The sequence below is a fragment of the Drosophila gunungcola genome, unplaced genomic scaffold (genome assembly GCF_025200985.1).
Source record: "Drosophila gunungcola strain Sukarami unplaced genomic scaffold, Dgunungcola_SK_2 000025F, whole genome shotgun sequence".
NCBI lineage: Eukaryota > Metazoa > Arthropoda > Insecta > Diptera > Drosophilidae > Drosophila > Drosophila gunungcola.
The window spans coordinates 306419-331696 of NW_026453204.1; the positions used below are offsets into that span (position 1 = coordinate 306419).

Sequence of the window (25278 nt, forward strand, 5' to 3'; positions counted from 1 at the left end):
AGTGCTTAGTCCAAAGGACTTGGGGCAAGGGAGTTGCGTCCCGTGTAGGTACGCTGGGTGCCGGCTCAGCTCGTCGGACGGGGTGGGTTTTTTGGAATCCACTCCCTCCCCTACATAACGAGAATAAATTTATCGTGCGTTAGGAAAAAGACAGAACTCGTATAGCCCAAACAATTGCCAATAATTCTCTTTCGTTGGTTGCGTAATTGAGCTCACAGTCATTCAACGTAAGAGATATCATTGTGATTGGCCTGCCTTTTTGGGGCAGTACCGCACCATTAAATATCACATCTTCTGATGACAAAATGTCTTGCAGGCGCTCGAACGCTCTGCGTTGGGACTCATCGAATTCGATAGCCACATTTTTTGACATGTATTTATTAACCGTGCCATTCTCTCCCTTAAGTATGGAGGTAAGTGGTCTGGCTATGGTAGCGAAGTCCTTGACAAAACTTCTGTAGTAGCTGGCCAACCCTAGTCCAGTCCAAAGGGTAGACGGCAAAATTCATACTTTCCTCCGTTTATGGAGAAAGCAGTTCTTCACGGTCTTTTTCAGCCAGATAAATCTGGTGGTACCCCGATTTTAAGTCTAGGGTAGTAAAGAATTTTGCCTTTCCTAGGTTCGCTAGAATCATAAGAATACTTGGCATAGGGCAACGGTCGGCGATAGTTCGTTCATTCAGTTTCCTGATATCGATCACCAGCCGTTTTTTCTTGTTGCCATCTGCATCAAGTCCCTCTTTGTTGACCTTTTATACCGGTGGTATTTCTTCCGGAGCATCTAAGTGTTCCCACTAAGATACAGCTTTCTGGCTTAATGGCTCACTTCTGGATTATGCTAAGTTTCGTATTAATTGCTGCTCACACCCTTTGCCTGTTGTATGTTCTTGTGAATTACTTATTCTGACCAATTCGTTGCTGGTTACTGTGTTGGCCGATTTCGGTGTTTCGCCACCTGCACTTCAGAGACTTCTTCTGTCTCTGGTTATTTTATTTTTTTTCCTTACTCCGACCTAGCCAGCTCCCGTAACAAATGCAAATAAAATACAAACCAAACAGTATCACTATTGGCGTACCATTTATTAACATAAAATAAATTGTAAGTAACGTGTTTGCATTCGGGAAATTAGTATTTGTCAACGGAGATCTATAGTTTCCCACATCGTATAGAAGCGTCTCCTAAGCTCGATCGCCATGCTGAGTATGATTCAAAAGCGGGGCTTTTGCAAAAGCCAAATTACACGTGCGCATAAGCATGCCCTTAAATTCGTGGAAAATATTCAGTCAATTTCGACTTTAGTCGTTCGATTGGCTCAACTACAAGACAATTGCTTGCGGTTCGTGCGGCTCACGGAGGAGCTCTACGTAATCGAGTCTGAAGAGGGTTGAAAAAACCTTGAAGACAACCTTGATATATACGAAGAGAAACCAATACTGAGTAATTCTCTTGAGGAATTAAAGGCGTTGATAGGACTGTACTGCTTATCGATCAAACCCTAAACGATTCTCATAGAAGCCGAGTGATATTCGAGCAAATCAAACTCCCAGTTTTCCTGATATGTTTTTGGAATCGATCGGAACCAATTCGAGTCTCACTGATTGCAAGAAATTTCATTATCTGCTATCTATTTGGCGATGCGCTTGCGTTAAACAAACATGTTCCCGTTACTAATGAAAACATTAGTGAAGCCCGGGACGAATTGGATAAACGATACAACAAACAATCATTAATTATATAATGGTTTCTGAACAGTTTTATAACGATACCTAGTGCCACAACCTGTAAAATTAGTACAGTGCGGAAATTGGCTGACGGCGCAACGAGCATCCTGGTTTAATTTCATATTATCCAAACTGGACGCCGTAACTCGTCAATCATGGGCTGAACGTGCAGAATCTGATTTCTGACGTCACATTGCCACACCTTAGAAGCCTGTCAACTAGCTCGTCCGCCACAAGCCCTAGCGCCCCACATATGGTCGGTAATTGTGCCTCAAAAAACACGTGTCGGGTTTGCCACCGCGAACATCACACATCAAAATAGAATCCACGCTGAATCAAACAGCGTTAACAGTAACGAACTTCCCATAGCCTCCCGATCTGCGTCTTCATTCGTAACTAATCAACATTGGCTTCAAGAAGACCCACCATTGGGGAGCGTACCTCCTATAGAAAACAACTACACTCATCATACCCTGGTGAATATTCCGCTTGCCGGTTCGCAAGCCCTATTGCCAACCATCCTCGCAGACGTAATCGGCTGCTGCTGGACACGGGATCCACCATTACTTTGGCATCGGTATCAATTGTACAGCGGAAAGGCGTGCGTCTAACGCACGCACGGATTTAAATTCTTGGCCTTGCAGCCAACAACACAGGTCTTACTCGTGTACGCGCACACTTTAATTGCGCTCTTTCATATAGACATCATTGACGTCATAGCTCCCAGCGCAAGCGATTGACAACACATCTCTAGCATGGAAACAGATTTCGGCGCTTTCACTAGTAGAACCCACATTCTGCATCCCAGGAGCAATCGTTGGATCAGATCTATTTTGGTCTCTATACACCGGAGAAAGAAAACAGTTTGGTAAGGGCTACCCGTTACCCCTCAATACAATGTTTGGTTGGATTATTGCAGGATCTTACAATGCACCCAACGACTATGGATTCCGGATGTGACACATCACGCGGATTTTGACATGATGGCCCGATCTTTTATGGAGACAGGCAGTCTTCAACCCAGCCAGACTCCAGTGAAACCACAGAAAATCATTTTGCGAAAACCCACACACGCTCCGACGACGGAGCCTATATTGTCGAGAATCCTTTCAAGGATGGAGCTCCACCTATCGAGTCAACCACAGGCCACAAATCATCTGTTTTCATTGGAGCGAAAATTCTGCCAAATTCCGAAACTCAAACAGCAGTACGAGGAGTTTTTAGATGACTACTTGCAATGTGGTCACACTAAGCAGTTGACATCAGCACAAATCGGCCATAACACCTGCGGTTACCTACCGCATCATGCCGTGACCAAGATGGAATGCTTGACCACCAAGTGTCGGGTAGTTTTCGATGGATCCAGAGAAGATAGTTCTGGAATTTCGCTTAACGACAGACTTCATATATGACCACCGATCCAGCGTGACCTGCTCGGAGTTTTTTACGTTTCCGGCAGCGCCGATATGTTTTATGTGCGGAAATCGAAAAAATGTTCAGAGGGTTTCAAGTTTCCAAGCCCTACACTAATTTTCAACGCATTGTTTGGCGAAGAGGCCATTAGTCATTTTCGGCTTTTGACCGTCATTTATGGCTTAGCGCCCACGCCATTTCTGGCTGTTCGTATCACGTGCGTTGTCCCACGTTGTATATGTTGACGACATACCAACTGGATGCGATCAATTGACGAATTATTGGTTTTGAAGACGGAGTTAACTGAGCTTTTGGACAAACCGAAAATCAAGTTGAGAAGGTGGAGCTCTAACTGTTGGCACTTTCTGCAATATTTTCCTGGAACGGATCGATATTATGACCCTGTACAACTCAGCAACATTTCAATCGGGTATTCGCACGTCAAGGTCCTTGGAATTCAGTGGAACCCTTGTCGCGATGTGATGTTCATCAAAAAAACTGACTTTAAAATATGCTATGATCCGAAAAAGCGAGGATTACTATCGCAACTTTCCAAGATTTATGATCCCCTCGGCCTTGCAGCGCATTCTACAGTTATACTCGAACTCATTTTTTGGACGGCTGCTACTCACTGGGTCGACACGATTCCCGAAGCTCTAACTCATGTTAGAGAAAATTAGGTGAGGATTTTCCATTGCCTACACACTGTCAAGTACCTCGATACATTGCTGCAGTGTTTTAACAGATCCAATTGCACGGACTCACCGACGCGTCCATGCACGCGTGTGGGGCGGACGCGTTGCTATTGCGGACAGTTTCACTCATAAAATCAGTATCGACTCCAAGCCTTGAAATAAACGCTGCCCTTCTTGTTACGAGATTATCAAGACTTCATTAACAATTCCTACTTACTGTGCTCCACTGGCTATCTGCACCACCACGGCACTGGAACGTCTGCAAAATAGCCATTTCCGTTCAGAGAACAATCCTGCCGACTGCGCGTCTCGAGGACTTTACCCATCCAAGCTTCTCGAGCATGAACTTTGCTGGAAGGGCCCATCTTGGCTGGACAAGCCACAATATTCCGCCGTCAACTAGCAAGTTCCGCGTTTCAACACATCCGTGCAACAACACCGATGAACTTACAGCAGAACCTACCACTCTACAAAGCTCTTCTGATGATTGTATCGACAAATTACTCATCATCAAGATTTTATCATGGACACGTTGTAAGAGAAACTAACAATTGTTATCGCTTCATCGATCGCCTTTGTCTAGCACGTTGCAAACTTCTCCGGCATATTCAACGAAAGGCCTTTCAAAAGGAGTACACACAGCTCGAACGTGTACGCAAACTACACGCAAAATTACATTTAATTCGATTTTTACCATTTTCGGATGATGAGAAAAGAATGCGTGTTGGTGGACGAATTGAGAAGTCGTTTCTAGCTACAACGCCAAGCATCCTATTCTGATTTTAAAAAACTCTCCAATCGCTGAGTTCACGAATTTTCGTCAACAGTACTGGATTCTGGGTTTACGCAACGGTGTCCGAAAGTGGTATTCCAGTGCAAACGCTGTTTGCTTCAACGAAAAGGCACCAGTATAACCAGATCATTACCTCGAGTTTAAGCAAGCCGCTGCTTTCAACATACCGGTTTGGATTATGTTGGCCCAATCTCGATCAAAGAAAAAAGTGGTCGCAATATTCGTATGCCTAACAACTAAGGCGCTCCTCAATAAAGCTGTAGCGTCCTAACTCCCAAGGCGTTTATCGCAGCGTTTCAACGATCTTTAGCCCGCCGATCTAAGCCAACTGATCTCTACTCAAACAATGGCACCACATTTCATGGAAGCAGACGTGTACTCGATGAAATAAGGCTTCTGGCCATGGAGCAAAGGAAGGACGAAACATAAGCTAATTTCTTTGCCACAGAAGGAATCACACACTTCGGGGGATTATGGGAAGCCAGAGTTCGATCTATTAGGTTACACATGAAACGGATAATGGGATCGGAAGCCTTAACCTTTGAGCAACTTTCAACAGTTTTAATACAGATTGAAGCCCTACTGAACTCCAGTCCCCTCTGCTCATCAGGGGATAACACTTTGGAACCGTTGGCATACGGAAAACCTTACCTCCTTGCATGAGCGCACCAAATGGCAAGTGGAGAACGAGAACTTGAAAGTCGACTCCTGGTCGAACTTAAGGAACCCTATTTACCGCCACCCAAATGATTAATAGGACGTATTACGGAAGTGCACACCAGCCAAGACATCAAGGTCCGGGTTGTTACAATAAAAACCGCTCAAGGAGTCTTCAAACGTCCAATAACCAAAATGGCAGTCTTATCCCTTTGCTGAACAACTGTTCAGAAGGGCCGGTATGAAGCGGACATCCTGTACGTTTAATTTGTTTATCTACATTATAATTGTATTATACCCACACACACGCGAGCGCATGATGCGCAGCTTAATTCACATGTATATGTAAGAGCTTTGACCAACTGCATTGTCTTAGTCAGTACCTTTTCATTCATCTCAAAACAGTTACATGTTTACGAACTGATTCAGTCTATTCTTCTATGATCAGCATATTCTTGTATTATTCAGACACATTTTTTGTCTCAACGCAACCACAGCGCAGCGCGCGTTACAACCCATTTAGTTTGGAATTTTCTGTGAATGGAAATACAAATCAAACCAAACAGTTACATTATTGGCGTATAATTTTTTAACAGGGGCCTTGCTTTTTATTCTTTTTTTAAAAGATGTCAGGTTCAATATGGCGTAAGAGCGTCTTCTCTATGCAGATGACTTTAAAATGTTCTATAGTAAATGCATTTGCAATCTCATATCCACATACAGTATTGATGGTCAGCTTTTAAAAATTCAACAAGTACCCCAAGATCTATGTGTAATGTACGATTTAAAATGTAATTTTACAGTGCACTTCGACTACATTTTGCCTAGAGCGTATTTTATGCGTTTGTAAAGCAGAGCTCAGCGATTTTTACTGACCCCTACATGAGGCTTGCGCTCTATTCCCCACTTGTACGCTCTAAAATATAATATGCGGCTTTTATTTGGAGTCCCTCGGCCAATGTCCATATAAATAGAATAGAAAGGCTACAGGTTTTTACCTTTGGAATTATCTCTCTTGTCTTTGCTTTGCCCTCTTATCAGCAGCAGTTTCGCCATGTTCAACTACACACCCTTGCTATTTGCAGCACAATTATTAATATTTGTTTTATCTCTGATATACCACTCCTCTACTACTCTTAAAAGTAGGCTTTAATGCTCCTTTTAGGCACCTCCAAGATGTTGTGCCCTTTTTTGTTGAGTTACGCAGGACCTATTACTCTCAAAACGAGCCGCTTTATAATGCCTCGTGTAAGTGTAACAAAGTTCCATTTTACAGGCGATTAAATTATTTTTCAAGTAAAACTGAGCTTAAGCATGGGTTGATCGATTATTTTTTCAAATGAAGTGCCTAAGAAGAATGCAAAGTATATATAAATAGCCAGTTGAGAATTAAAAAAATAGATAAATAGTTGAACTGCGGCGCAAAACACAACTAAACCCGAAATCTAAAAATCAAAATGATATCGTGAGCACTAGTGAAAAAACTCGTTTAAAACTTGTGTAAATTAATTTTATAAAAAAAAAAAATATTAACAAATTTGTGAAATCCCAACGGCGTTATCTCATCCCTTTTTTCCTTGAAGATACTAACAATAAGTGTATCAAATCTTATGGTAATGACCTACTAACAGTCGTATGACTGAGTTATGGGGCCCTGAGAATTATTGCTGGGTTGGTTACCCGAGTCAAGCCTCTTAGAGAGTTTTTAATTGAATGACGCTTTTTGTTTGTCTATTTCATCTTTTACTGCAGGAATGCTTAGGTCCCTGTGGATGTTTTAATTGCGAAATAGTATTCAAACAGTGCAGTAGTTTTTCATTTATGATGGGCATCAACATTAATATTGAGTGATTTGTGGCAAAAAACACTTTAAAGTTTTGCATTTTAGTACACTAGTATAAGTAAACAGTTATACAAAAAACCATACCATCGTCAATTTAAGTTCGATTGACTAGAAATTGAGACACAACATTCTTGACATACATATGTATATGCACTAATCCAAATTATAACCTTAATGTTTTATTTTTTAGATTAATAAATTTAACGGCATTAAACAAACGCCACGGTAACAGAACTTCCGTACGGTCAAAATATAAGGGTCGACTGAAGGCAATGGAGAGAAGTATGACCCAATTCGTTCCGGATAAAGAAGAGTTGGATGAATATCTAAGTGAGCAATTTAATGATGTAAGTTCAACCGTAATCACGTCTCGTAATGCATAAGCCCAAATTCATTTGCTGCGATACAAACTTATTTAATACATTTGCTATTCTAGAACGAAAAAAATATTATAACAGAGGACAAATTTTTATCTCGCTATAATGATCAAATTAAGCAACTACTTTTAAATGATTCGAGCAGCGACTCTGGACTGTCAAATCTAAGTAACTACGACAATTTAAAAGAATCACCTTTACAAGACGACGGGAACTCGTCCGGTACAGTAGATAAGTTTCTGCAAGTACTTAAAACTAATACCATTTTTCAAACTTCTCTTCAAAAAGTTGAAAAATCTAAAACGAAATATATTTCTGCATCAGAAACGCTTGACTACAATATGCCATCAGTTAGTCTAAACATAAGTTCTCTTAAAATCCCATCTCTTGATAACGATTTAGATTTGCGACGCAAAAAAAATGAAATTATACTTAGTTCTGAAAGCGATTCTTTAGATAACGAAGATGGGTCAGAGCAAAAGATAAGATTTATAAAACCAATGCTTCGAATCGATCAACTAGCAATTGAAACCAGATCAGCACAAAAAAATGAAACTGAAAGAATTCGAAGGCTCGATAAAAAAAATGTTGTACTTTCGAAAGCTATTAAAAGCAACTATACATATTTAGGAAATTCTGATCTGATACTTGATTATATCGAAAGCACAAAAACATTTATAAAGGTGAATGAGGATCTTGTCAAGCTTTTAAAGCCTCACCAGAGAGATGGCGTAAGATTTATGTACGATTCTTGCTACGGCGGTATAGAAGTCGGAAAAATAAATGCAGGATCTGGATGTATTTTGGCTCACTGCATGGGTCTTGGCAAAACTCTACAGGTGATTAAAGTTAGGTATCAAATAACTAAAATAACACAATTTGCATTTTTAGTTAATTGCTTTGCTTCATACGGCAATATCATACAAAGAGTTAAATACTTCAAAAATTTTGGTACTATGCCCAAAGAGCACAGTCATGAATTGGGCTGACGAATTTCAACAGTGGCTATGTGGAATAAAAAATGATAATCGTATAAAAGTCTTCATATTTCCGGATTCATCGTAAGTAAATTTTTGAAAATTATTCCTTTATAAAATAAAAATAATGTCACTATGGCGCACAATGTAGAACGTTGTTAGCAAAACGGATATATATATATATCCGTTCGCCAATGTCCGTCTGTCCGTCCTTCCGTTTCTACGCCAATTATTCTCTCGGTTTTAAAGCTATCTTCCTGTTGCAGGTAATATAGAGGTGCATAAAGATAGCAGTAAAACTTTCAAAATCTAAACTTTTTTTAACCATAATTTGCCATCCGTAAATTATTAGTGAAAAAAAATGCAGCTCAATTTTTTAAAAAGTAATCCATGTTCTGCTTATTTTATATCATGTTAGCAGTACACAAAATTAAACTTTAAATTTTTAAAATTTTTCTTTTGCAGGAATTAAATTTGCCGTTTGTTTTTAAATATTATTTTATATATTTTTTTTTAACAAACCCTGTTAAATTTTAGTTCTCTGTACTAACTGGATATCAAGTTAGCAGATTAAAAAAAGCTTTAAACCACGAGCGGCAATTTTATTCTTTCACAAATAATTTACGGATAATTAACGGCAAATTCCTGCAAAAGAAAATTTTGAAAAAGTTACAGTTTAGTTTTGTGTAGACAGGGTTTGCTAAAAAACATATATATTAAAACACGAGCTGCAAATTTTATTCTTTACCGAATTTTTTTTAACAAACCCTGTTAAATTTAAGTTTTGTGTACTAACATGATATCAAGTTAGCAGATTAAAAAAAAATTTAAACCACGAGCGGCAATTTTATTCTTTCACAAATAATTTACGGATAATTAACGGCAAATTCCTGCAAAAGAAAATTTTGAAAAAGTTTAAGTTTAGTTTTGTATAGACAGGGTTTGTTTAACAAAAAAATATTAAAACGCGAGCTGCAAATTTTATTCTTTAACGAATTTTTATTTTTAAGAAACCCTGTTAAATTTTAGTTTTGTGTACTAACTTGATATCAGGTTGTGTACTAACATAATATCAAGTTAGCAGATTAAAAAAAATTTTAAGCCACTAGCGGCAATTTTATTCTTTAACGGCAAGGTTAGGTTAGGTTAGAGCAGCTGTCAAATTATTGACACACTTAGACCTAGGAGGTCCATTGTGGATCTGTGTCCCATTTCCTATATTATTGTCTGCTGCTCTTACCGCAGCTGACCTAGCATAGCTTCCATCCGGTTGCTTTCATGAATTTTATTATTCGCTTTTGGTTTATACTCGCCAGTTCAGATAGACTGCTCATGAAGGGATTCCCTAAGTGGTACAGTCTAGATATGCATAGGGCCGGACAGGAACAGAACAGGTGTTTTATCGTTTTCTCCTCCTCCTCGTCCCTGGAGCTTCTGCAGAAATCGTTTTGGGGCGCGCCCAGTCTGCTTGCATGTGTGCCGACCAACCAATGGCCTGTAAGCACTCGTATTAGCATTCCGCACTTGGTACGGTTTAGCTTTAGAAGTTCAGAAGTTCTCTTCGCGTTAATAATTGGCCATGTCTGGCGAGTGATGCGACAATGTCTTACATGTGTCCATGCTAGGCTCACAAGTTCTTTTATTTGTTTTTAATTTTTAGCTTGCAGCGTGCCATCGGCATCCCAATGTTCTCCTTGTCCGGAAGCAGAGTAACGGTAGTGCCATGCCTGGCCAACTCATCTGCAATACAGTGGCTTCAATGTTTCGGTGACCCGGGACCCATATTAGGTATATTTTAAACTGAAAAGCCATCTCATGTAGAGACTTGCGGCAGTTTGATGTAGTTTGTATTTGTCGAGATATCAGCAAATTATGGTTAAAAAAAGAACATTAATTATCTCAATAATAAGCATGTGCCACTGAAATTTAAAACGACTCGACCAACGCATCAGTCTTTGTTTAACGCTGAGATCAGAAAACACATACAACTCCGTCATATAGCATATTTATTAAATATGCTTAAATATTATTTAAATATTATTTAACATGTAGGCGATATAAAGCTTTTACTATACTAATAAATTTTCCAATTTTTCTTCCACAAAAAAAACCTGGGCTGAACTTCGCAATTATTTTAAACGCGGCCCTTCTATTATTGGAGGGGTCTCTTCGGTGGAGTCGTGTAAACACCGCGCATGTCTATTACGATGGGCCTGAAGCTTGACCGAGTACTTGGCATTCACCTTCTCGATTTAATATTTTACAGATCCCATTCAGATCTTTTTGGATATTTTCATTCCGTATGTACCACGGTGCCCCAGTTATAGTTCTCAGAATTTTTAATTGAGCTCTTTGGATTATTTCTAAGTTACAAATGCAAGCGTTTCCCAATAGTGTGCAGCCAAACGACCTAATTGGCTCAAGGACTGCATTGAACAAAAGTACTTTATACTACAGTTCCAGCGGTGAACGTAGACTCCCAGCTTAAATTTGAGTAGATTTCCTTAAACTTCAATGTGCTAACCCCAAGTGAGCCGCTCTTGGTTTCCCTGCAAAGATAAACAAACCAAACTTAAAGTAAAAAAAAGCTCCCGCTCGAAGCCCAATCAATTGCGTTCTAAGTTCAAACTATTGCGATCCAAGCCCAAACAAATTGCATCGGTCAGCATATTTGAATTTTATGATAGGATGCCATGATTTCACCTTAAGCCGGCAGTCCATTTGGTATCGAGAAAGAGATCGGAAGTTAAGAATTCGAATGTAAGAAATATAGTGCCTTGTATTAGTGAAATAGAATAAAAGGTTACCACCAAGTTATATAAAAAAAATATTTTAAACATAATTACCAGTGACAAACTTAATTGGCGCCCAACGTGGGGCGGCGCTTAAAAAAGTTCTTAAAAAATATTAATTATAACAAGTAAATTTAAAAACGGAACTTGTGCCGCAGAAAACCCAACCATTTTTAGTGGAAAATTAAAACATCCACAACAATCGACCACACCCAACATTGTGGAAGTGATCGTGATTTAAAAATTTAAATGGAAATCAATTAATGCAATGATCCAATTAAATAGCTGGTAATCTATACTAAAGGTGGACCGTATAAGTTAATTCACAGTACAAGAACACACAACAAAAAACAAATAAATAAAGAAAAATAAACCAAAAATAATAATTAAAGCATAATAAAAAAAAACACAATTAAAAAAAAAATTAATTAAAAACATAAACATATCAACTGGGGGAGAATAAAAACGAAAATATTTCATTTAAAGAAAAAAGAAAGGAAGGAAGCGCTGAAGGGCATCCTTTCGCGATCATCAAAGAAGACAAGCTTAAAAATTGAAAGATCGTAAGAAATAAGAACATTTATTTTTTAAGTAAAAATTTAATTTGAAAGATAATTTATATAATACATCCTGGAAGGCCTAGAAAATTTGTTGAATCTATTTAATAAATTAGAAATGACCAATACGCCATGCATAAATAAAATGACGAATCAAAAATTAGAAAAGCAAGCCTTTTTGACCAAAGAATTAATAAAACATATTGTTTCAACAGAGGTAAATTCTTTAAACAGAACTTCAAACGAATGTCAACAAAGTAGAAGATTATAAAATTGAAGAAGTTGACAATTCGATAAAATGTGAAGAATCCTATGAAATCATTAAATCAGTTCCAGAATTTAATGAGGAACTTGAAAAATATGTGAGTTGGAGGGAAGCAGCAGAAAACGCTATGAGTCAGTATGTTCGAAATAGGAAGTGATATTTCGCAGCACTATCAATATTATGGAACAAGATAACCGGAAAAGCAAATGATGCTTTAATCTTCCAAGAAACAGTCCTAATTTTGATGCTATTTTAGCCAGATTGGATTTCGTTTTTAGCGATAGAAGACCGCTACTCCTTATCGAACCAGAATTGAATATTCTAACACAAGTAAAACTAAGTGTAATGGAATACTAAAACCAAGTGTACAGGAAACTAACATTGCTGACTAACAAAACAATAATGACATATGGTCGTAATAAGCCAATCACTTCAGAAATTAATAATAAGACATAGACAGAGTGCACTAAAGTTTTCGTAACTGGCCTTAACGGACCAATATCATCGACTCTGTATTCCATGAACCCAACAGACTTGCCTAATGCAATGGCGTTTGTACAGAAGATGGAAAGTAATAATATGGGAGCAAAATACGCTCACAATTTCGTTGGAATGAGTTATAGAAATTATAGTAATGGCCCAGAACAAAATAATAATTCTTTTAATCAAAAGACCACTAATAACAATAATTCAAATTATTTGAGATACAATCAAAGATCTCCGCAACAAGTTAAAAATAATCAATGGAATCAGAGTCAGAATAATAAATATCAGTGGGGACAAAATAATAATTGGAAGTCCAATAACAATTAGGTATAGTCTACCCCTGAACCCATGGAGATAGATGAATCAATCCTGTATCAAAATCGTCCTAACAATAATTTTAATAGGGGTAATAATAAGAGACAAATTTATAATACTTATTATACAAGAAATAAATACAATCAAAACCAAGCGCAAAAAACAAATATAAGCGCCACTCGGAACAAACCATCTGAACCACATCCACCGTTAAAGCGGGAACCAACTGTTTCAATTAATAAGCCTGCTTAAAATACTATGAGGGTAAAAAATATAGAAGAGGATCATTTTTTAGATCAGAATCCGGAGTTTGATTACTCTACTTGATGAGAACAGACAAAAAAATCGAAAAAGAATTAAAAGTTTAAATGACACAGGAGCAACATCCTGTTACATAAAAAGGGGAATTTATCAAAGTAAAAAAGATCTCCCATTTTACAAGACAGTTTCAACCATTAATGGGCTTACAACAATAAAATATTATCATTTAAAAACGATATTTAACACAAGACAAGTATTTTATGAAATAGAAGGGTTAGAATCCGACCTACTTATAGGTTTTAATCTTTTATAAAAAATAGGAGCGGTAATTGCTATTCAAAAAGGCACCATCAACTATAACGGAAAAAAGATTATTTTACGATGAGGATAATTCGTTAAACCAATTTTCGCTAACAGAAGAAAAATTGTCCTTCCATTGAAAGAATATATTATAAGAAAATACTTTGAAAAGCAAAGTGGAATTAAAACAAAATCACAAATGGTAGAAAAAAGTTTATTTACCTTAAGATCACAGAATCTTGAGCAAGCCACCGTAGAATTATCCGTCAACTAAAAATCAAATAGTTTGGAATCTAAAAATCGTGATGTAGCCGATGTAGAATTATCCGTCAAAAACAAATATATAGTTTGGGATCCAAACAGCCGACGTAGAAAAATCCGTCAACAAAAAATTAAATAGTTTAAGATCTAAAAATCCTGCACACGCCGACGTAGAATTATCCGTTTACAAAAAAAAACAAAAATCCTCACCACGCCGACGTAGAAAAATCCGTCAATAAAAAATTATATAGTTTGGGACAAAAAAATCCTGAACACGCCGACGAAAAATTTTCCGTCAACAAAAAGTTAATACATTTGGGAACACAAAACCCTCAACGCGTCAACGTCGAACCATCCGTCAATAAAAAAGTAACAAATTTGGGATGAATGGATTCTGAAAGAAATAAAATGAATAATATTAAAATATTAAATTAAAATCAAGTAGAAGATTTGGAGAAAAGAATAATTGAAATAATTGAAGAGGAACACTCTAAAATAAACCTCCAAAATCCTTTTAGAACTGATATTCGGGGCGAAATAAATACAAATATCGATAGGGCAATTTATAGTAAACAATATCCCTATGCCTTATTAGTTTCAGATTTCGTTAATAGTGAAATGAAAATATTATAAGGCCGAGTAGAAGTCCTTACAATTCACCAGTACTGGTGGTACCCAAAAGGGGTCAAAACGAAGACGGTAGCTTTTAACACAGACTAGTAATAGACTACAAAAAAATTAAATTAGAACATAGATACCCGATGCAAGCCCCATCTGTTATATTAGCCAACTTAGGAAAGAGAAATTTTTATCAACAATTGATTTGGAATCAGGATTCCATTAAATTCTAATGAACGACTCAGATATTGAAAAAGCATCTTTTTCTGTTAACAACGGAAAATTGGAACTCTTACGCATGCCTTTCGGGTTAACAAATGCGCCCAGAATTTTCCAGAAAGCAATGGATGATATTCTCAGAGAACAAGTAGGACAAAAATGCCACGTCTACGTGGACGATATTTTAATTGTTTCAAACACAATCGAGCTACATTTCTCAGATTTAACTCAAATAATAGGCATTTCACAAAGAGCAAATATGATAATTTCTCTCGAAAAATCTAAATTCTTTAAATTTAGGAACCTACTTTCTTAGTTAAATTGTTTCTTTTAATGTAATCAAAACAGTTCCCAAAACAAAATTCCACAATTTCAAGGTATTCTTTACCAGAAAATACTATAGAACTTCAAAATTTTCTATGCCTAACTGGCTACTACCAAAAATTTGTCCGTAATTATGAAAAAATTACAAAACCTCTTACAAATAATTTAGGAGGGGAGAATGCAAATGTTTCTAAAGGAATATCTACAAAAGTTTTAACAAAGTTTGACGATTCAGCTATACAAGCTTTTAACAAACTAAAAGAGAATCTAATAGCACAAGTTGAACTAGTTCAAGCAGATTATTGTAAAAAATGCACTTTGACAACAGACGCATCAGACTTAGCTATCGGGGCGGTATTATCACAGGATAATAAACCAATTACTTTCATTTCTAAAACACTATATAAAACCGAGCAACTTTATGCCACAAGCAAAAAGAAACTGCTAGCCTTAAAAAAATTGAGAAACTATTTGTACGGAGTAATTGGTATAGAAATCAAAACGGACCATCAATCGATTTCGGATAAAAATCTTTCATAAAAAGATAATAAAAAAAAATAAAAATCAGCACTTCTCCGGTCGCGTGGGGACGTGTATTCTTAACGCTCCGGAAAACCCAATAGTTACTCAGTCGAAAACGTTCGAAAAAACTTATAAACGCGAGGTTTTGCGATTCGCGATGCTAATTTGTATATCGTAAACTAAAGTTTTAATTAATTAATTAATTAATCTTTACGCAATAACAATAAACAAATGAGTAAGAACGTGGATCAGCGCACTCAACGCCAAAAACAACAAGACGAAACCCGTGAAAAAGCTCAGAGAGACCAAGACAAACGTCGTCACTCCTTGGCCCGTAACAAAGCATATTTCTCTTTCACGAGTAATACTCTATAACCGAAAGTGCAAGAAAGTGCAAGTTTACTGACGGCCGAAAACCAGAGAGCTAGTTCATGCTCAATCGCCATGGAGTCAGCAATGCAACACTCCGACCGAGCTTCTGCCACCTAGTGCAACAACAACAGTAACTACTACGTCAACCACAACGGTCTCTGTCGCGGGTAAAGCAACAACACAACTAAGTGCAAAAATCGGGTCAAACGGCAAAAACACAGCTACGGAAGGTGAAATGACAATTCCGCAAGCGGGTTCGGCCATGCAGACAGACATGGATCGCTACATTAATATTTCCAAGCGCAAGCTAACACCCCCAAAAAAATCTGACGGCAATATGCTGTAACGAACTGATTTTCTTGGTTATCTGGCCATGCAGACAGGCATGGATCGCTACATTAATATTTCCAAGCGCAAGCTAACACCCCCAAAAAAATCTGACGGCAATATGCTGTAACGAACTGATTTTCTTGGTTATCTGCTCGCAACGAATATCGTGCGGCTAGCTCAAAAGATGTAAGTGTTCGTCCCACCAAATTTATATACACGTGACCGCCCTGTTGCTCAGTGAAAACGCACAGAAAGATTGGGAGTATACAGTGATCTTTTATTCGCTGACTTAACCCTCGGCCTGGGTGGTATATTGATAATGTAGAACTATGTTCTGCCGTCCTCTCCTTCCCACGCTGAACGTCCCGCTGGATCGTGTTGGCTGCGAAGTGGGGTCTCCCTCGCCGCACTGTGCTCTCAAGGCTTACGCCTTTCGCAGCCGCAGCCTCCTGTCCCTTGCTCTGTCCCGGCCGGTCGCACCGGACGTCGACTCAGTTTCTACCTGACGGTTCAGGCGTACGCCGGAAGCCGCCAACGCAGTCCCTGGGTCAAACGCCAGGTTCTAGACGAACGCTTCCACCTTACCCTCTCTGCCGCAGGCTTAAGAATTTAAAGTATACGCTGCTCGCACGACGCTCGTTGTATGTCGACCTGGAGTCCTCGTTGTCCTTGTTCTGCCTCCAGGTATCTCGACCGGCTCTGCTTCTTGTTGGCGACTTGGTAAGCTGCCGTTCTGGGACTCTAGCGGTGGACCGTTGTGCTCTCAACGCATACGCCTTTCGATACACCAGCTGAACAAACGCGCGTCCTTCCGGGCTAGTCGCACCAGGACCTTGTACAGTTCTTGCAGAACGATCAGGCATACGCCGGAGTTCGCCAATGCAGTCTTTGTAGCAAGGCAGCTAGTTCTAGACAACTTTTCTTCTGAGCCCACGGTTCTTCGTCGAAGGACTCTATTTGTTCAACTCTGCCGGACACGCCGGGTGGGATGCCAAGCTCAAATCGCCACAGAAGTTTTGACAAAGCGCCTGGACTTAGCCGTGTGATGCCGTAAGGACCTCAGCTACCTGTGTCTCAATTCGGAGACTTTAGCTCTAAGTCCCGAACGTCTCGACGTAGCGAACTTGTTTCCTTGATGACTCCGCACGGCTTTTCTTGCTCCTTCACGTTGTTTCACTGGTTACTGGTTCACTTGATGACTGTTACTTGTTGACTTGGCCTATTATATAGGGCTTCGTTTACCGCTAGTTATTGGCGTCTCCATGCCTCCTGGTCCAAAGTCCATGATTTTACCGTTCGACCTTTCGCCCTCTGCCCACGGCACCAATATCAGGGTCCAAAGTCCGGTGCTGTCCCGTTACTTCCTTCTGCCCACGGCCCTTCGCCGCTCTCTTCTATTGCTGTCCCTCTCGGACTCTCCTTGTCCTTGTCTGGTGCTCAGTGCACCACTCTCTCTCGCCGCACTACCGTTACTACGGGCGAATTCGCCGCGTAACTGGTAACTGGTAGGCCACTGCTTGCATGCGCTTACTCTGCTTGCTTTCTAACTTGTGGGGAGTTATTCAACTCCTCACATTCTCCCCTTACTTCGGGAATAAAAAAGAGACTCGCTGTTCTCTCTGCCTCGGTATACTCCACATTCTGACATCCTTCCCTCGACGTGTCTTCTCCTCGCACTTGTCCTCGTTTGCTTGTAGTCTTCTAGGCGACTCGCTCCTCCAGACGGTTCCCACGACGCTCACAGCTCCTTCTTGAGTTCCACAGCGCCGATCCTCCTTCCAGATTTTGAATCTCCCGCCCCAGACGTTTCCCCCATAGACTATAAATTCCCGCCCAGACGTTTCCCCGTAGACTTTCGAATTCCCGCCCCAGACGTTTCCCCCGATGACTTTCTCGATCTCCATGATTTGGCTTTTCCGATCGGTCTCCAGTCGTTATCGGTGTTATCGATATTATCCCGTGTGACTCTCCGTTATATGGTCACTCTCCGCCAAATCGATCGGTCTCCAGTTGTTATCGGTTCAGTGACCCAACGTGGCGTTGCCACCCGATGTATCGATGTTCCACAGTGTGACTCCTTGTGCCGATATTTCCAGTATTTTGTGCCCACCGATCGACACTATCGTCTAGTGCCAATCGGCCGCCAAGAATCGAAGTGCCCCCATCCCTTGTTTATAGTGACTTTGCACAATGATATGGTAAGAGCAATTTCCTATCGATTTGTTGTTTACTTATTGTCTCTTTCCTTCAAAGCTTGGCCCAGGATTGCAGAGTTGACCTTTCCTGCCCTTGGGGCCGGGGTCAATGACTTTCTTGCGTCGTTCTGCATTTAGTTGGCAAGTGGTTTGTTTCCCTGCGAACCCGGTTTTCATGTATATCTCTCATTTCAGATTGCCGGATCAGCTGTAGTGCATTCTATGTGTGTGTATTTTCCATTTTTTTTTTATTGTGGCCGTTTATGTGTGTGCGCGTCATTTTCGTGTTTTCCGGCTTGGCATGCTAATTAATTTAACTACGGCCGTTTATGTGTGTGCGTGTTATTTTCGTGTTTTTCCGGCTTGGCATGCTACGGTAAAGCTCTCGAGCTGTACCGTCTCCCGTCTTTCCTCGGGTAACAAAGATCTGGTCGTGTTCTTCCTCGATTCGTACAGAGTCTGCTGACGCTACGGATTGTTGTTGGCCTGCGGTCTTTTCGGTTTCTTGTCCTGTGCATCACCTTATTCTTCGCGGCGTATTAACGGATGACTCTGGCTTCATGCCCGACGCAGAATATGTTTGCCTCGTTGTCTGGGTCACTGCATCTCCTTGTTTCCTGCGTTCTATACAGACTCTGGTACTTGTGCCCGACGATATGGTCCGTACTTTTTGTCGTTGAATGCTCGTGTTATCCTGCGATCTATATAGACTCTGGCTTATGCCTGACGATATAGTCCGTACTTTTTGTCGTTGCATGCTTGTGTTGTCCTTGCTTGTCTGTACCGAGTTCTTGTGTTTTTTGCTTTAGCTCACTGACGTGGGCGGTTCGTTCTTTTTGTTTATCCTTGTGGCGGATTCTATTACCGTGTACGGTCCGTCATATCTCGGCGCTAGCTTTGCCGCGAAACCCTCGGCTGCCTTTGACAAATGGTGCTCCTTCGCCCAGACTGTGTTCCCTATTGTTGGATTCCATGGCCTCCATCTTAGATTTCCACAAATCCACAATTTCGAAGATCTCCTTCATCTTATTGGAGTTATCTTCAGGTGTTTCCGTCTGCTTTCCTGTGCCAATGGTTTCCCTGTTGTACAGGGCGCTGGGCCGTCTAGGCTCTCGAGCCTGCGTGAGGAAACACGGGGAGTACCCTGTTGATTCCGACGTACTTGAGTTTACCGCTAGCATAATCTCCGGCCACTTCTCGTACCGATTCCTCTGGTTCTGTCCCGCAAACTGCGCTATCATGGTTTTAACTGTTCGGTTTGCTCTTTCCGTTGGATTCTCCTGCGGTGTATATGGTGCTGTGAATTGTTGCTTAATGCCCATTTCGTTGAGAAATTTTTTGAATGCGCGGCTTGCAAACTGAACTCCATTGTCCGTTATTACCACCTTTGGGGCTCCGAACCTAGCGATGACTCTTTCTCGGAACTCCTTTTGAAGTGTTTCTGCCGTTGCTGCTCGCAGTGGCACCAACTCTGTCCACTTTGAAAACCTATCTATCAGCACAAGCAGCATCTGGTTGCCATGCTTCGATCTGGGCAATGGTCCGACAAAGTCTGCACATACAGTTGCCCATGGTTCTTCGGGAATCTGCGTCAGCATTTTTTCAGTTGCCTGCATCTGGTTCGGCTTGTATTTGAGGCATGTCTCGCATTTCCGTACGTGGGCTCGGGCGTCCCTATGCATTCCTGGCCAGTAATATCGAGCCGCCAGCCTTGCAATCGTTTTCCGACTTCTGGTTGGTGAGTCGTGATTCTCCTTCAGGACTGTTTCCCTCAGCCCCCGTGGAACACAGAGCTTCATGCTGCCACGTCTTCGCTGCCTGCGCTCTGCGGGATATGCCTGTATAATGCGCCTCCCTCCATGAGGTAGTCTGGAAACTTATGTGGCTGTGTGTTAATCTTCTCACATATATCCTTGATCCAGCTGCATGTTCCCTGAGTGTCCTCCGAAGCTTCCTTGGCTAGCCTAAAGGCTTCTGGCAGAGGCTGTCTTGAGAGTGCATAAGCGACCACGTTAAGCTGCCCTTTCCTGTATGATAATTCAAAATCATACTGCTGCAGCTCCAGAGTCCACCTCGCTATTCTTCCTGAGGGACTTTCGATGCTGTTCAACCATTTGCGCCATATGGTCCTCACCACTTTGAAGTTATATCCTTCCAAGTATGGTTTGAGCTTCCGGATTGCCCACACGATTGCCAGGCATTCCTTTTCGCTGGTTGAATAGTTCTTTTCCGCGCCATTCAGGGTCCGGCTCGAATATGAAATGACCTTTTCGCCGCTTTCAGTTTCCTGTGTCAGGACTGCCCCTATGCCATAATCGCTTGCGTCCGTCTGCAGTACGAATGGTTAATCGAAATCTGGGCATGCCAGCACAGGATCGGCCACTAGCCTTGCCTTCACCTCCTCGAATGCTTGCTGGTGCTCTGAAGTCCAAGTCCATTTCGTGCCTTTCCGCAATAGATCATTTAGTGGTTTTACTATTCGCGCAAAGTCGGGCACGAATCGCCTGTACCACGATGCTACGCCCAAGTATTGGCGCAGTTCCCGGATGGTTGTGGGTGGTTCCAGCTCGGCTATGGCTGCTACTTTTTCGGGATCAGTGCCGATTCCTTGGTTCGTAACGCGGTGCCCCAGGTAAAGCAGTTCGCTTCTGAAGAAATTACATTTTTCGGGATTTATCCTGAGGTTTGCCTGTTTAAGGCGTTGGAAAACTCCTCTCAGGTTCCTTCTGTGTTCTTCCAGTGTGCGTCCGATCACGATGATGTCGTCTTGGTATGCAAACGCGTGTGGTGACATATCCGGTCCAATAACCTGGTCCAGTGCTCTCTGGAAAGTCGCCGAGGCGGAGTGTAAGCCAAATGGCATTACTTTCCACTGGAAAAGCCCCTTTCCTGGCACTGTGAATGCCGTGAATGGCCTGCTATTTTCTTCCAGAGGAATTTGCCAGTATCCATATTTCAAATCCAGACTGCTTATGTATCTCGCCTCCCTCAACTGGTCCTATATGTAATTTATCCTTGGCGTCGGGTAAGCATCTTTGATGGATTTGGCATTGATCTGTCTAAAGTCGACACAAAGCCTGCACTGACCTGTCTTTTTCTTCACCATGACTATCGGGGAGCTGTACGGACTTCTCGAGTGTTCTATGCATCCCTTCTCCAGCAACTCGTCGACTGTCGCATTGATTTCCCCTTGAACCTTTGGATTTTTCGGGTAGTATCTCTGTTTGATTGGTTTGTCGTCTTTCATGGTGATTCGGTGCTCGGCTATGTTGGATGTTCCACTCATTGTTCGAAATTCCGCGAGCTCCTGCTCTAGGAATTTTTCAACATCGCATTCCTCACTGCCACGGACAATTTTTCCTCTTCTTTCTGGTATCACCGCTGTATGTCCGGCACACCTTATTTCAGCGCCGACTCCTGTGAGGAAATTCCATCCTAGCACCAGCGAGTCTACCACTACTGGTAGGATCAGCAGGTTCATGGGCAATCGTGTTTGTAGGTTTATTGAGTTTTTATTATTTATATATGTGGTTGCCCCTAGAACATAATCTAGTGACAGTAGGACGCTAAACCAACACTTGAATTGGTTTAACTCGGAGAAAATCATGCATATGAGGGCCAGAGACACAGCGATGCTCACTCGTAGAATGCAGAGTAATTGAATACACAAGGATTTCTTGAGTACTGACTTTATTAGGGTTGAGGTCGGGTTTATATACACGATTTCAGAGTCAAGGGGGCCACCATTGCACAGAAGTGGAATGAGGTTGTTAGTTAAAAATACATTGCAATGCTTAGGTTCTAAGATATACAAAGTCAACAAATTTGTCTCCCACACAAAGAATTTATAGGCTAGAGTTAGTAAAAATAGATTTCGGGTTTTGAAGGTAAAGCAGGCAGAGCTAGCGCTGCCTGTATGCGTCGACTGAAGTGGTCTGCTAACATACTCCCGGCCGTTGAACAGGTGTTCAACATCATCCAATATTGATCTCAAAGGCGTCGGATACGGGCGTCTGGTGATGTCTGCTTGGGGTGTTGATTAACATTGGCTTCGCTGGCAAGTTGATGTCCTTTGACGATGACGAGGTTGGTTGAGGCGACTTCTTTTGGAAACATTTCCATACATAAAATATTATCAACCCAAGTGATAAAATTAGGGCGATATAGGCACTTATGTGGTGATGTTGTAGTTCGACGATCTCGTTTGGCATTTTTATTTTTATTCTTGGAATCAGTTCCTTTCTGAGCTCATTTAATTCATTATAACTTAGCTTTAATGAATTATTTGCTTGCGAAACTTTAGCAAGCGGTGTTAAAGATTCATTTAGACTACCAAATCGAACATACGATAATTTCAATGTTCCAGTAGAGGTTACCTGATGGCCAATAACACTCAGAACAGGATTTCTTAAAGTGCACTTCGGATCCAAGGATAAAAGTCCAATATTATCAATTGTAATGGTTGATAATTGATCATCACATACTGCTGATAACTCCATCGGTGATTTAATTGAAAATATCAATTGATTTTTTGTTCTCAATCTTTGCCATGAGAATGATCTCGTTGAACCCTTTGTTTGGCACAATGACGAGGATTTGTTGTTAAACAATTAAAACTCACAATGATTGTCAATGGAGAACATGGATTGCTTATCTGAGCAAATATACTATTCGCCATTAAGTATGTTACAAAGTTCAAATTCACTTGACGACATAGTAATGAATTGATCTCGATGTTGATTCACAGCCATAATTTGATATTCAATATCAAGGGAAATCATTTTATTGTTGATGATTACCGGTATTGAAACCAAGTTATATATTTCAAATAACTGTGTTGATACTAACGGCAGTGTTAATTTAAAGATTACATAATCCTTTACCACCTTTGCTTCTGCCTTCATCAACTTATAAAGTTGAAGTACATCGTCGTTGACGAGAGGGAGCATTTTTCCTTGAGGTATGTGAATTTTGAGTTTATCCAAATGTTGTCGAAGTTGCTTGGGAGAAACGAGAAGTGGACTTATTTCATTGTGATGCACATTTGTCAGAACATGTGAAATTTCTGTCTGAACTCTCTGAAGACTTGCTGCCAATATGGATAATTGATTCGTCAACGCAATATACCATTGAAAGGCCTTAAGAGAATCTAGACGAGCATTAGCTATATCCTCCATTTGCTGAGTCATTATTTTTATCCTTTTATCGATAGCAGCTTCATCTCGTTTCATAATGTTTATTGTAGAATCAATTATCGATGTTTGATTCTTAACTAATTCTAAAATGTAATCTTCATTCGATTTCACCTTTTGAATAGTTGATGACATCTTCTTGGCATATTCTGTGTCTAATACGCCAAATAAACTGTTGGCAATGTTTCCAACAATATCCAAGGGAGAACGACGCGTTCTTGACATGTGGAGTAAATCATTTTCACTTTTTATTTCTTCATAAACGTGTCGAAAATGATGGTATACAGCAGCACATGCTTGGACTGGTTGTATATGTGAACACATTTGATCAACCTTAATTGTCCCCATGTAAAATGTCTACATCTTCGAGGTACGGTTTTAAATCATAATAAGCTATGATTGTCCAGTCTGCAGTTGCTAGTCGAGTAGATCCAATTTTTTCGTAGTAAATTCCTGGCCTTAAATCAAACCTGGTTATATTAATCGGACCTGCAGCAGCTAATGGTAATAGCATCAGTAAGATTAATAACGGCATCGATAGCATTGGTAGGGATGGGCTCTTCCGCCTCTTTGGTTCTTGATCTTCTTCTTCTTCTTCAGCATCTTCTCCATTTATTTCCGTTCGTTTTTCTCCTGGATCTTCTTGACGGAATAGTGGAGCAAGCTTATGAATCGCTCTTTTAAATACTCCTGTTGCAGTTTTTACGTCTGCAACTCGCACATATCCATCTTGACCTGGATAAATTTTAACTATTCGTCCAATAGGCCATTGCAGCATGGGCACATTGTCTTCCTTGACAATAACCTTCATGCCTTCTCTTACATTTTATGGGCCTGTTTCCATTTTGAGTGTTTTTGCAGGCCTGTTAAATATTCTCTGGACCACTGTGTCCAGAATGTGTGCTTAAGTCGCTGCACAAGCTCCCATTGTTCAGGTAGCGATTTTATTCGAAGTGGTTCTGGGTCTGGCTGAGCAACTAGTGCTTCTCCAATCAGTAAATGACCTGGTGTTAGGACTGTAAGGTCATTAGGATCATCTGATTTTGGAGTAAAACTGCCTCAACATTTGTGATAATAGTGCTCAACTGCTCAAAGGTGAGGTTGGCAGTTGACACATTTTTTAATAATAGTGTTTTTGCTGATTTTACTGCAGCTTCCCATAATCCACCAAAGTGAGGGGATCTCGGTGGAATAAATTTAAAATGAACACCCTTCGTATTGCACAGCTGGACTATAGAGTTCTTAGCCTGCTGTGAGTGTATTGTTTGTTTTAACTCTTTTAATTGGTTGCTGGCGCCAACGAAACGCAGTATAGGGTCTGACACTTTCCTCTACGACTTATAAATCGTTGTAGTGCTCCAAGGAATGCAGCAGTCGTTAAATCTCCCGCAAGATGGACAGCCTTTGTCGAGAAACATTCAAATACTGCTATGTATGCCTTATCAGGTCGCTTGCATCGGACCTTGTGGTGTATCCAGAAGCAATAATCGACTCCGGTATTTTAAAACGGTCGATTTTGTGAAACTCTAGTTTTCCCATTATTTGAGAAAGCAATTTCGGACGAAACCTGGTACATGGCACGCATTTCATAATAACGTTTCTAACCATAGGAGTGATTATGATAATGTTATACTGTTGTCGTACAATACCTTTAAAGTATTTTGTCCACAATGCATATTTTTTTATTGTATTTATGTATTAGCATTGTGACGTCATTATATGTTAGTAAGTGGGGATTCATTGCATCCCGAGAAATTGGGGAATTTTCCACCCTTGTTCCTACTCTTATGAT

At 40.5% G+C, this 25278-nt stretch overlaps 1 protein-coding gene across 2 annotated transcripts in view; it reads left to right on the forward strand.

Moving 5' to 3' along the window:
• The window catches only part of LOC128263888 (transcriptional regulator ATRX-like), a 449251-nt gene that overhangs the window by 151020 nt on the left and 272953 nt on the right, over positions 1–25278 (forward strand). The window contains exons 5-8 of one of the 2 annotated variants that reach the window (XM_052999165.1): positions 7314–7470; positions 7560–8339; positions 8392–8561; positions 10138–10515. In XM_052999165.1, coding sequence (XP_052855125.1) covers positions 7314–7470; positions 7560–8339; positions 8392–8561; positions 10138–10276 — 1246 coding nt within the window. In that variant the 3' untranslated portion in view covers positions 10277–10515. Of the gene's footprint in view, positions 1–7313; positions 7471–7559; positions 8340–8391; positions 8562–10137; positions 10516–25278 lie in introns of those variants that run through there. The other variant, XM_052999163.1, reaches the window with a different exon arrangement.